General features: G+C 43.5%; 1 protein-coding gene across 3 annotated transcripts in view; it reads right to left on the bottom strand.

Annotated features, from left to right (window-relative positions):
- Positions 1-2,125: 2,125 nt before the first annotated feature.
- The window catches only part of SLC41A1 (solute carrier family 41 member 1), a 63,833-nt gene continuing 52,312 nt past the window's right edge, over positions 2,126-13,646 (bottom strand). For all 3 annotated transcript variants that reach the window (XM_053247927.1, XM_053247926.1, XM_053247925.1), the window contains 4 exons: positions 12,642-12,721; positions 10,781-10,915; positions 8,651-8,802; positions 2,126-6,012 (listed from right to left, as the gene is read on the bottom strand). In XM_053247927.1, coding sequence (XP_053103902.1) covers positions 5,827-6,012; positions 8,651-8,802; positions 10,781-10,915; positions 12,642-12,721 — 553 coding nt within the window. In that variant the 3' untranslated portion in view covers positions 2,126-5,826. The remainder of the gene's footprint in view (positions 6,013-8,650; positions 8,803-10,780; positions 10,916-12,641; positions 12,722-13,646) is intronic.

Genomic DNA, 13,646 nt, shown 5'->3' with positions numbered 1-13,646 from the left:
CCAAATGGCCATAGGAATGCATGGAACTTCCAAATGGCCAGTGGCCATTGGCTGTTGCCAATTGAAAAGGTTCAATGCATTCCATGGCCTTTGGAAAGAACCAGTGCATTTCAGTAGGCATTCCATGTCATTCGTTTTAAGATGTCCTGACACTAGTCCATAGGACTTGTCTGCTGCCAGTCCCAGGAACAGTCCAGGGGCAGAGCCACCATTGGGCGAACGGGTTCAAAGAACCTGGGCCACCACCAATCAGGGGCCATGAGCATGGCCTCAGACACCCCCCCCCACATCTGACATCAGACATGGGGGTGTTATTTCAGTCCCAAACGGGGCCGCATGGCCCTGTTTGGAGCTGCAATTGTCCATGCTATGTTGGCAGCGCAGCCGGGGTGACTCTCTCTGCTTTAAAGGCAGGGAGAGCCGCTCCTAATCTCGCTGCCAATGCAGCGGGGCCGATCGATCTCCCTCCCAAACGGGGCCATGCAGCCCCATTTAGGAGAGAGATTGGCCCATGCTGCCCAATGCAGCATGGGCCAATCTCCTTTCCAAATGGGGCCCTGTGGCCCCGTTTGGAAGGGAGACCATGCCCCCACGTCAGATGTGGGGGCGGGGCCAGGGGGCCATGGTGGCAGCCACACATAGGTTATCACCAGCCTCACTCCGCTCCTGGATCAGTCCCTAGCAGCATCTCCAAGAAGGGCTGGGAAAGACTCCTGCTTGAACCCATGGAGAGCTGCTGCCAGTCAGTGCAGACTGTACTGAACTAGATGGACCAATAGTCTGACTTGGTAAAAGGCAGCTTCCTATGTTCCTAAGACAGGAATAATTGTAATAAATGGTTGGAATAGCAAGAACAGAAGATTATTTCCATGTGGAAAGCCAAGGGCATTGCGTCCCTGCTGAGAGGGTCCTGGAGGGAAAAGAGTACCAGGACTGTGTCCCTGCCCTTCCCTGCAGCACTACATCCACTGGTAAGGATGGGGTGATTCCTCAAATGCTTGTGGGGGTGGGATTGCACCCCATAGCATATGAAATCCCCCTTGGACTACCAGGCATGGATTTCCTAGATAGCCTTCGGCCATGCCATGATTTTTGCCGCAGTTCCCTATCTGTAAAATGGGTGCTGTTGGCAGGGTAACTGGTTGAAGGACAGGAATCAGAGTGTAGGAATTAATGGACAGTTTTCACAATGGAGGGAAGAAAGAAGTGTGGTCCCCCAGGGATGTGTACTGAGACCAGTGCTCTAACTTGTACATAAATGATCTAGAAGTTGGGGTAACCAGTGCAGTGGCCATATTTGTAGATGACAGTAGACTATTCAGGGTAGCGACGTCTAAAATAGATTGTGAAGAGCTCCAACAGGATCTCTCCAAACTGGGTGAGTGGGTGATAAAATGGCATATGCTGTTCAGTGTAAGCAAGTGTAAAGTGATGCACATTGGGGCAAAAACCCCAGCTTCACATATACACTGATGGTGTCTGAGCTGTCAGTGACCTGAAGAGAGATCTTGGTGTCATGGGCAGTTCGTTGAACGTGTTGACTCAATGTGCAGCAGCTCTGAAAGGCAAATTCCATACTAGAGATCATTAGGAAGGGGATTGAAAATAAAACTGCTATTATAATGCCGTTATACAAAACTATGGTGCAACTATATTTGGAGTATTGCATACAGTTCTGGTCACTGTATCTTAAGAAGGATATTGTAGAACTGGAAAAGGTGCAGGAGGCGGCAACCAAGATGATCAGGGGCCTGAAGCACCTTCCTTATGAGGCAAAGCTGCAGCATCTGGGGCTTTTTAGTTTGGAAAAGGGGAGAGGGAGACTACGGGGAGTCATGATAAAGGTGTATAAAGTTATGCATGGAGTGGACAGAGATAAATCCCTCGCCCCACTCACAACACTAGAACCAGGAGTCATCCCATGAAACTGATGCCCATGAAATTTAGAATCAACAAAAGGAAGTACTTTTTCACACAGTGCATAATTTATGGAATTCTCTGCCCTGTGATATGGTGATGTCCACTAGCTTGGATGGCTTTAAAAGAGGCTTTGGCCTGATCCACAGGGCAGTTCTTAAGGTATTGGCTACAGAAGAATATATAAAATATAAAATACCAAAAGCCATATAAATAAATGTAATCTTTATTTTACCAAATATAATTTATCAGTTTAGTCGGCATCTGTCAATTCAGTTATAGCTAATATAAATAAGAGGGTGCTTTCTTTTTTTTAAATAGAGGTGTAAACCAATAGCTTCATCTTCATTTGCAGCCATGTCTAATATATACATACATTTGAGTACAACTGGTGAGAATAAAGTTATTCTTCAATGTTTTTCAATGAAGTTTTGTTCATACACCCCACATAGCCCTCTGCATCCACCCCACTGCAGACATAATAAAAATTTAGGAATATCACCCAATTGCAACAGTACAGCTCCTTGACCAAAGATCAATTCTTGCAACCAAGACTAGGAGAAATGAACTCTTTCATGGGATGCACAGACATAGACCTTAGCTGGGGTGGGGGAATGGAAGCATTCCACATAAAGCAGATTGTTCAAGTTTTAGCAAGGTGAACATATGCATCCTGCAACAGAAAGCACAAATCGGTGAGACAAATGACAAATTGGCGAGACAAAGGTCATTTCAGAAGTTTAAGATTTAACAGAAGATAGGATGAATCTCTTAGGTCCTTATGATTATGAATAAATTAAACATTGTAACAATGTCCATTGTTGAGTAGAAACTTAATATTTGCAGTAGAAGTCTGAAAGATGTCACTTCCAGTTACCCTGCAAATTAGGTTACAGCAATGTAAGAATTGCCACAAGGCAATATGGACATTCTCACCCACATCCATTGTTCCCACATAACTAAGGCCACCATGCAATGAAGAAGGAAAGGGTTATCCTATAGATACCTTAGCACAGTGGTCCCACAGCTTTGCTCTTGGTGGCATGTTAAATAAGAAGGCTGCCGTGTTCAGGCCACAATCTCAATCTAAAACAGGTCTGAAGCCACAGAAATACCCTAAAGTAGTCACAAATTGTAAGTATTACAGCCTCACAGGCAAGGCGGTTCAGTTTAGCCCTTTATATTTGTCAGATTTGTCATTTATATGCTATTCTGGCACCAGTCTCCTTTCAGAACTCATTTTGATCACACTTCAGGCCTCCTGAATTTAGCAATACTTGCCTCAAAGAGTAGTTTAAGGCTAGAGTCTAAAGCCAAATTGCATGAAAAATCCCTATTATGCTCCGGATTCAGATTCCATTGTTCAGGCCCAGCAAAAATATGTTTTGCTGGCAACAGTTGCCTGTTAAGCCTATTGTGAGAAAAGGAAATGTTAACTTTCTGGGGAGCTTGTGATCAATTCATACTTGTGCCTGTTCAGATTAACAAAATGTCTAGGACTTTCTTTACCAGGACCTGCTTTACCAGAGACCATGGCCACACTGGCTATAACTAACTTTCCTTTCTTAGCTTTAGTTTTGTTTAGGAACTAAGACAAAAAGGGGGACGAACAATAAAAATTAAGAAATGATGCACCACTGTAGAGAAGATAATGGAGAAACAAAAAATATGGGAGATGAGTGGAGTTTTGCAGTGGAGAGAACTGTATGTTACTAGTGTCTCTAATTAAAAAGGTGTTTGACCTACATGCAATTAAAATGCCTGCTTTAGATTTATACCATTGCATCATATAGCAAAGGAAATCTAGCACAACAGCTCCATTCCCCAAACTCCCATTATAGAGCCATCCACCACATTCCTGTGTGAATTACATGGGTGCTCTTTTTACAAATTATTTCATGTCACCAGGGCCAATGTTTATTGAGTTGCTCATGGAACTGTTCTGTTTACATGAGTATTTGTAGAACTTAGATCAGTTCCACAAGTGCTGTGCTTCAAAGTGAGCAATCTCTGCTTATATAAGTTGATCTGCAGTGTTCACACAGATAGAGCGTTTGCAAGAACAGTTCAAGAAACGGTCAGCAATATCCTTTGCAGAGGTCATGATCTAGGTTTTACAATATTCGAATCTATTAAGAAACTTGAGACTCAAATATGATACTGCCCAGAAAAAGCACTGTGTATTTTTTGACATTTATCCCATCGTAAATTGGATGCCACTTTGTCATGCTTAATCCTAAAACAGTTAAGTTACTTTTAATACTACAGAAGATCTGGCCTCTGATCTTAGACAAGCAAGAACATGCTAGTGCTGAAAAATGTGAGATGGCAGGACCTCAAACATGGCCAGTATGTGTCAGTTTTTATGCCCTAAGCATATAGGGTGAGATCTCTAAAGAGCAGACATATCTATTTGACAGCACAATGCGGTTGCAGACCCATTAGGCTCACCTTCCAAACCATTAAAACCCACAAGTAAAGAGCTTTCATCCCTGGAAGTGTGTGATGATTTTTACTATGATCCAACTTCATTATGGTATGCTAGGAGTAACATGATAGATACCACTCAGAGCAAAGCCAGTGACCAGAGCAAAGCCAATGAGCTAACCTATCTAGTTTTATCTGGTACCCAGCAATCTTGTATTGACTTTCCCAGTTCCCAGGAAGTGCAAAGCATCCTCAGTTGACTCCAAAGTGTAACAGAATGACTGAGCATCATAAATGTAGACTCATTTCAACACCAGGCATTTAAGACTTGCAGACACAGAGTACTGAGCCAATTAGCACATCATTTTCCAGATCTATATGGATTCATACACATGACGCACAGCAGCATGGAAGGGGCAACAGATTTGAGGTGACAACAGGTGAGTAAGAATCTAGGGTACATAGTTCATTATGGAAAGCAGTCAAAATCCAACTTGCTGTAAGAAGTGAGAGGCAGCTGGAGGTGTGTCAGCCTGTACTTTATACCAGCCTTTGTTTAAATGGATTGCCATGTTTTCACAGGAGAAATGGCACTAAGTGCTATGTAACCTGAACAAATCATGTGGCTCTTAGCCTTTTCAGGGCAATGGTAGGACTATAAGATGGCTGCAGTTTAAGAGTCCACAATCAGCATGAAATAGTAAGCTGAAAGAGCATAGGCAGGCATTTTTTCTAAAACCAGGCTGTCATAGTTTGATTAGCCAATAATGGATTTGGGATGATGGGTGGGAGCAGACCATTATTCTAGGGAGCTTATTCTCCATTCATCAAGATCAAAGAACCACTCCCTTCACAAGCAAAGAGCATGATAGGATGCAGGACAATAACTCTGATTTTGCTGTCTATCAATTGCACAAGGTCAGATTACAGAGCCTTAGAGGCCCAACTGTAGTCAGATTACTAGTGTAGAGAAGCAGGAGTGGGAATGCATGGAGTAACTCCAAACCATTTAATCAATTTCAGAACCCAGTTGTGACAATAGGGGAAGAACTCTTGAACCTAATTAAGTAACAAAGCCAGTCTGAATTGCATCCCCGACATTTAAACACACATAAAACACAAGCAGCCCTTTACATCTAGTGCCTTGAGTGGGTGCGGAATGAGGGTGGTGGGTCTCTTTAAAATCTGAATTGCTGATCAGTTTTTTTCACATGTAACCTGTAGTTCAGATATTAACCATTCTGAATTGCACTTGGTGATTGTCTTTACACTTTTTTTCCTTTTGTCCTTCCTAAAACTAATTTTTCCTGTACAAACTTGGCTTCAAATATAAACCACATAAAATTCCCATTGAAAATAATGAGAATCCTGTATCAAAGTTAAAGTCTCAAAGAGAGACAGAGGGTGGCAGCAAGGCTTTAGGGAGGGGGAATGTCACCGAAAGGGAAGAGCTGGGTATGGAGAAGCTGAGGAAGGGTGGTTTTAATCTCCCACATCTGTGTCCCGGTCCCCAATGAGCCAGAGGATATGGAAGCTGAGTGCCAAGAGACCTGTCCCAAGCAAGTCTCCAAGTGCTGTCAAATAAGGTATAGAAAAGTTGTCAGGGTCCAGGCCTCTGCCCCACATCCAGTGGACCATCCAGTCAGCAATGTAGAGAAGAATGAGAACCTGAAAGACAGAAGTGCAACAGGCACATTAGCCATAGACTGCGGCACTGGGGCAGATGTAAAGTGCACTGTATTTGCATGTTTATATATTTCTTCCATTGGTATACTGCCATTTGGTGACTCTCGTGGCAGTTTACGTTTGATCATGAACTGTGGCACCAAAGTAAACCATTTGTGCTTGTGAGTACCTATCTATATCAGGGATGCATACAGGTTTACCAGCTCACCCTGATTATTGTACTAATTATATGCATACAGCAATACTAACAGCAGCAATGATACAATATTTATTGTATGAATGCCAATAAACAGTCACTCTGCAACTGATATGGACTGGATTGTGCTGCTTTGGACAAACTAACTATGCTGGGAGGAACAGCTATGCTGGCAGCAGAGCATAGTGTTTAGAGTGTTGGGACTAGGACCGGGAAGACCCGAGTTCAAATCCCCATTCAACCATGAAACTCACTGGGTGAAACTCACTCTGGGCCAGTCATGTATCTCTCAGCCTAGCTTACCTCACAGGGTTGTTGTGAGGATAAGCATAACCATGTACACCACTCTGAGCTCCTTGGAGGAAAAGCGGGATATAAATGTAAAAATAAATAAATTAATAAATTTCCCATTTCCAACTGGCAGGGTGAGCAACAGAAGCAGAAAAGGCAGCATGCCGATTGAAGCAGAGCACTTCGCAGAGTCTTGGACCAAAGTGTGCACTGCTCATCCTAGCTCCTTCCCTCCTCCCATCAGCTTGCAACCAATCAGCAGGATGGGTGATGCACTTCACCAAGTTGCCTCCCATGGGAGACCACAGCTTGCCTACACTGCTGCTATGTTCCTGTCTGCTGGAGAGAAGGAGGAAGCTCACCTTAAAGAGGTGAAAAGAAGTTGAGGCAGACACTGGCTGATTTGCTCATTGAAGCTGAAGGGCAGGTTTGCGGAGTTCCCCCCTTCCCTCAAATGGGAGATATGTGGGTGCCCTAATGCTGGCAAGGTGCAGTGCATGGTAAACAGATTTTTTAAAAGAAAAAGAAAAAACACAGACTTAATCAAGTTGCATGGCTTCCTGCACAGTCATGTAAACATTGCAGGCAACAGCTAATGCATGTGGTGGCATTTCCATAGCCAGACTCATTGTGCTTACCACTGTAACAGAAGTGCACTTTGTCAAGCTAGCTAACTACTCTGCCAAGCGATACCCTGTAAATTTAGCTGTGCCATGGCAAAAACTCTTAATACAGATGAGATAATGTGGGAATCACAGGAAGTGCTTGTTAGTATAGCTTTCTGGGTGCATGGCAGGGGTCCATGATCTACATTCTACAGCTCTGGCCATCTCTCCTCATGAGAGCTACAGTTCATTTCCTTGGTCATCAAGTTGACACAAGAACCAGCAACCACTTCCCCAAGTATGAGGCGATGGTTATCAGTCAGAAACTCTTTGGATGCAGCTTTTCACCCTTCCTCTGCACAGCTTGCCCGGGAAGCTAAGATTCTACAGTAGAAAACAGTCAGCATCTGCCATGTCCACTTCAAAAGGGCTCCTGTTCAATCACACATTCCAGCTGACATCTTGCAATTGCTTCTTTGAAACAGTTAATACCTGATCGTATACAGTGCCTACTTAATTATGTCAAAGCAATGTTATCTTTAACTATACAGGAACCTCTGTAATAGAGGTTATCTACAGTCAGACTGACTCATCACTGTTACTAGAAAGTAATATCAGGAAAATAGGGTGGCTTACAACCTGACTAAATCCATGGTCTAAGACAATGGTGCTTATACCCTACTGTACTACTACGACGACGAATATTTATATACCGCTCTTCAACCAAAGTTCTCAAAGCAGTTTACATAGAAAAATACATAAATAAGATGGCCCCCTGATAAAGAGAACCACCACTTTAAAAAGATACCTCTTTGCTCAGTTAGCAGAGTACTGAGTACTGAAATAGTACTGAACAGTACTGAAAGCTACTATTAGTCTACTAGGAATGTCTAGCTCTGTGAAGCAGGGGCGTAACTATCATAGGGCAAGGGGAGACAGTTGTCTAGGGGCCTACTGACTTGGGGGCCCCCCAGAGGCAAGTCACATGACTGACTCCCCCAGCCACGCACCCACCCAGGCTTCCTTCAGTTTTATTCATCCTCCAAAATTGATGTGAGTGTTAAGACCTGGAGCTACCAGAACAGCATGTCTTTCTCTAGGACCATTAAATGACTTTCATTGTGCACAATTTTCAAAACCTTTAAAAAAATAATAATTTAGGATGATGTTCTATTGTGGCACATAGAAGATAGATAGATAGATAGATAGATAGATCCATCTGCATGCTTTTTGTTACCACTATTCAGCGAGCTTCAGTGACGGGGGGCACCATTTTAAAATCTTGTCTCTGGGCCCACTCCAACCTTGCTACACCCCTGCTGTGAAGCCTAAAATGTTGTCCAGGAAGTCTTACTAAACCTCATTTTAGGAGTCAGGTAGGTCAAGTAGGACAAACTTCATTTGCAAAGAAAGCAGCCATCCCTCAATCGTAGGGAAAGGTCAGCAAGAGATCCACAGCCACTGCTTTTTAGCCCAGTGTCACAAGAACACTGACACCACAAGTTGGCCAATTAAAGCAAAGCCTTACCTGGAGAAGTGCTGCAGTCATATAGAAAACTATAAAGATCAAGGTGAGTGTTGTGTGGCCACCCTGCATGGAGCTAATGGTGTAAAGGAAAACCAAATGGCCAGGAACCACCAGGAGGAAGAGCACTCGAGCTGACCGGGAATTTACATCCACTGAACAGAAGGGAAAAGACAGTTAATTTAAGTCAGGCAGTTATAAGGGGAAACATCCCTGCTTACATTATTCCTGCCTTAGTTCTACCTAGTACACAGAAAAATATGTTCAATATCAAGGCTGTGTGCCATGAGAATAAGATAGATATTAATTAATTAGTTAGTTAATTAATTAATTAGATTTATATACTGCCCTCCCGATACAGCTCAGGGCGGTTCACAACATGATAAAAACAATTAAAAACAAATTAACAATTAAAATCAAACTATTAAAACACAATAAAACCAATATGCTACATATGCTTAAAAAAATCTGAAGTCCTGCAAAACTGAAATATGAGAAATAGATGCAGTGTACTCTTAATATGCATACAGGAGACCCTCATTATCTACATTTTGCGGATTGTGGTTTCATGCATCCACAGCATGAAACATAGGCAATTTTCACCTATCCAGGGTTCCTGTGTGGCTGGAAATGACTTCCGATGTAATTTCCAGCCATTTTGAAGCGCAGAGCCATTTTGTGGCTTTCCCCCTGTTAAACAGATTTTAAATGAAAAATGGGATTGGGGCATTCCTGGAGAACACGGTATAATGCTTTTCTTCCCGCATTTCTGCCCCCTTCCCGCTTTTATGTCTTTTTTTAAGCTCAAGGAACCTAATCTCCCAATCCTCATGGATTCAAGGTCTTGTTATTCGTGGTTTCATTATCTGTGGAAATTGGCGGGAATGGAACCCCCACGGATAACAAGGGCCACCTGTATGCCATTCAGCTGAATTCTACTTTTTGTTCCTAAGCAGCCTATTCTATTAGTTCAAGTTTGTTAGGGACCGTAGAAAGAAAGTTAACCTGTGGGATGTATCAATAAGGAAGAAGGAGCAATGCTAGTGAAGCAACCCCAGCAAAAGAGGCATTGTCCGGTTATTTTCAGATTTGTTTTCCTACATTCATGTCTACTAAATATATGTGCTCTAAGAAATCCAAGATCAAAATTCTGCATTACAAGACTTATTCCATGTTGCACTATCTAACCATAGCCAACCAAAATTCAACGACCTCTAACTGCACTCTGAGAGCTGGTTCACACGATGATGGTAATGTCTGTTAAACAGGGTGTATGCTCTTGCAGAGCATGTCTGAACTCAGGATTTTTTGGTGATCTACAGCTGGCACTGTGCCAACCTACCATGAACAAGCTGAGTTCGAATATAAGGTTAAGGATATCAGCTCAGTGTCAGGTTGGTGCGACACCAACCAGAGATCACCAAAAAAATCTTGAGTTCAGGGTTTGAACTCTGTGGAGCGCATGTGCTGCCAGGATCTCTGATTTTCATTTAAAAGACATTGCTGCCATCATATGAACCAATTCTAAAAGCTGTAATGCAGAGCTGACAATGCAGAACACCTACAGAGCTGTATGAACTGACCCAACACCAGCTTAATGGTGCAGGAGGGTCACACACATAGTGGAGAAAATATGCCAGTAGAAACTTTGAGAATATGTAGGCTTGCTTATGAGTTAGTAAAAGCTCCAAACAGTTCCACAGATGGGCTCTTAACCCAATGTGATTAAAATGTTCAAGTTAAATAAGAGAGGGGCACCCTTTAAACATCAAAGTTAGTTGTAGAGTAGATAGCATTTTGTTCATTGCATAGAAGAGATGAGCAAAGGTTTACCAAGAGTGTTGCTAGGCCAAAATTGTATCTAAAACTACCACATGGGACTCCCCAAAGTCTAGAACAGTGTTCAAAATCTCTGCTTGGCAAACAAGGCAGGGAGAGAAGTGCCTTGGCTGATTTGCTGCAGTGCTCGAGTTGTGAATAGCTAAGCCAAAGCACGTCAGCCAGCAAGTCTCCAATTAACCTTCTTTCCTATCAAGCCATCTCACTCCAAGCTCAATAGTTTTAATGGAAAGGGAAATGCAGCGCAACACAGACACAGGACATTCTGGCCATGACTACATGCTGGAAGGCTACCTGAACTGAAGAAAGTGCTGCAAGGGCTTGGACACTTGCGAGGGGCTGTCTCAGAGCTCTCTCCAGGCATCCCATTCATGTGGAGGTATGTGGAGATGCGGCTCGCCTGGACGGCCACCAGGTTGCCACCAACGCCTGCAGGAATGAGAGAACACCACGGCAATTACTACGCAGAAATGTCAAGAGCCAATGATTCCCCCAATATCTTGTCCCAAATGTTTTCAAGAACACAGCACCATCCTCTCCAGGGTGTCACTTACTACCGAGGGCATGCATTAATATCAGTATGAGCTAGTGTTATTAATAGAGCTTGGGTAAAGAAAACGGGAAGTTCAGCAGAGCACAAATTCTCTGAAAAAGCACTCGTGACATTCTTTATGGGGAAATGATGGAAAGAGCACTTCTCTGAAAGTTTTAAAGCAGTGACTAATGTCCGAAATGGGACAATTTATAAGCAGCATATCAGCCACGCAAATGAATGCAAACAAACCTACTTAAGTCATGGGAAAGTAGCAGTGCTACAAATACCACAAAGCGACACATCAAATGTACATGCCCAGGAAGAAGCAATGTAATACATGGCATATATTTCCTCTTGCTCATTTTTCATTCATGATTCAGCCTCTAACAAGCCTTCTGCCCCAAACCAACTGCCCAACAGAGCATCCACTTGAATTATAGCTAGTATTATTAAAAGACAATTATTATTATTAATTTAATGGCATTCATTGATCTTCCATCTTGCACCTATTTATTCCTTTGCTTGCACATGATACAACTGAGAACATGCAGCATTGTTCAAGACCAAGTCAATTAAGTTTGATTTAATTAAACCCAAAAGCTACTACAATGGTTTCCTATAGAGAAAAAAATATTCCCAAAATACAAAGCTAAGGTCAGTCCTCTATAAGATGTCTGAACATAGAAAGCTGCTTTCTCCCGAGTCAGACAATTGATCCACTGAACTCAGTACTGTCTACAGTCTGGCAGCAGCTTCTCCAAGGTTGCAGGTAGGAATCTCTCTCAGCCCTATCTGGAGATGCCAGGGAGGGAACTTGGAACCTTCTGCATGCAAGTATGGAGATGCTCTTTCCAGAGCGGCCCCATCTCCTAAGGCAAGCCTGTTCAACTTAGGCCCCCCAGCTGTTTTTGGACTTCAACTCCCATAATTCCCAGCCACAGTAGCCAATAGCCAGGGATTATGGGAGTTGTAGGCCAACATCTGCAGGAGGGCTGAAGCTGAGCATTCCTGCCCTAAGGGGAATGTCTTACAGTGCTCACATGTAGTCCCCCATTCAAATGTGAACCAGGGTAGGCCCTGCTTAGCAAAGGGGACAATTCATGCTTGCTTCCACAAGACCAGCTTCCCTCCCATAATCCAAAGACCATTTTGTGAGCAGCCTTGTTGTTGCAGCATCCACAGAAATGAGCCACTCCTGTTTTTATACATGCTCATGACCATGGATTCCCATACCCTTTAAGACCTCAGGCATCCCCCTTTACATCAATAATATGCAAGGCCTTGTACAGAAGTGATGCAACATGATCCTAACTCAAAGGGATAATTATCAGCAACATATTAGCCTATTATGATGAAGTTTAAAACCGGTATGACCCTCTTACCTTTGCAGGGGATCATCTCACCTACTGAGGCACAATTCTTTAGCATATTTTCATTCTGAAATTTATTTTTATTTTATTATTTTATTTACCAGGAGAGTAACAGCAGAAATATCTATATTGGGAACTCCCATTCCTCATCATATTCCCCCTTCCCCAACTTCAGGATCAACTTCAGGATCTTGACTTCAAGTCTTACAAAAGCTGCAAGACTGATGGTCACAGCCACAAAGGTACTCACCATTGATAACCGGCGTAAAGACCGCCATTCCGGCAAAGTTTGGATCCGACACAGTTTTATCCAGTATCAATCCTCCAACACTGCAAAGGGAATTATTTAAGAGCGTGCTGAGGACAGAATAGCCACACAGAATGAAGAGTCGTTGCTATAACCCTCAGTATTTCACAGAAATCTTGTTTTCCCTGGCTGACACATAGGGAGTGCACCATGGATGTGACAGGAAGATATATCCACACTGGGGAGAGGATGTGGCAATCTGCACTGTCTCTGGAATGTAGGAAGCTGCCATATACTGAGTCAGACCATTGGTTTATCTAACTCAGTATTGTCTTCACAGACTGGCAGCGGCTTCTCCAAGGTTGCAGCCCTCTCTCTCAGCCCTATCTCAGAGAAGCCAGGAAGAGAACTTGGAACTTCCTGCACTTCCCAGAGTGGCTCCATCCCCTGAGGGTAATAGCTTACAGTGCTCACATTTCTAGTCTCCCATTCATATGCAACCAGGGCAGACCCTGCTTAGCTAAGGGGTAAGTCATGCTTGCTACCACAAGACCAGCTCTCCTCTCCACGTGGAAGTCCCCTGTGTTACTTGAATATGTCCCTGAGAGCTGTACAACCCTCAATAACATATTTCTGGATAACACAGGGCATTTCTGGAGATAGCACAAATAGCTAAATTGGCTCCCTTGCTCCTTGCTACAAACCCAATGTTGCACTGCGAAGAAAGCTGTCTGCAGCATAGACACATCTTCCTGGCACGTCCATGGTGTACTGCTCTGGACATCAGCCAGTGTCTTGAAATACATATGAGTGCAGAGGTGCACCTAGGTAATTTTGGAGCCTGGACCTAAAGGCCCATGAAGGCCACTGCTCCCCAGAAAATTAAGCATCATCATGCTTGGCCAGGTGACCACACCACCCAGGACAGAGGATTTGGGGGGCTCCAGGGGCTGTGGAGGCCCTTGACTTCGGCCCGGAAGTCCAGGGATAAGAGCACCTCTGTGTGGG

The sequence above is a fragment of the Hemicordylus capensis genome, chromosome 4, assembly GCF_027244095.1.
Source record: "Hemicordylus capensis ecotype Gifberg chromosome 4, rHemCap1.1.pri, whole genome shotgun sequence".
Classification (NCBI taxonomy): domain Eukaryota; kingdom Metazoa; phylum Chordata; class Lepidosauria; order Squamata; family Cordylidae; genus Hemicordylus; species Hemicordylus capensis.
Note: the sequence above shows the minus strand (reverse complement) of the source record. Positions and strands in the feature narration are given on the sequence as shown.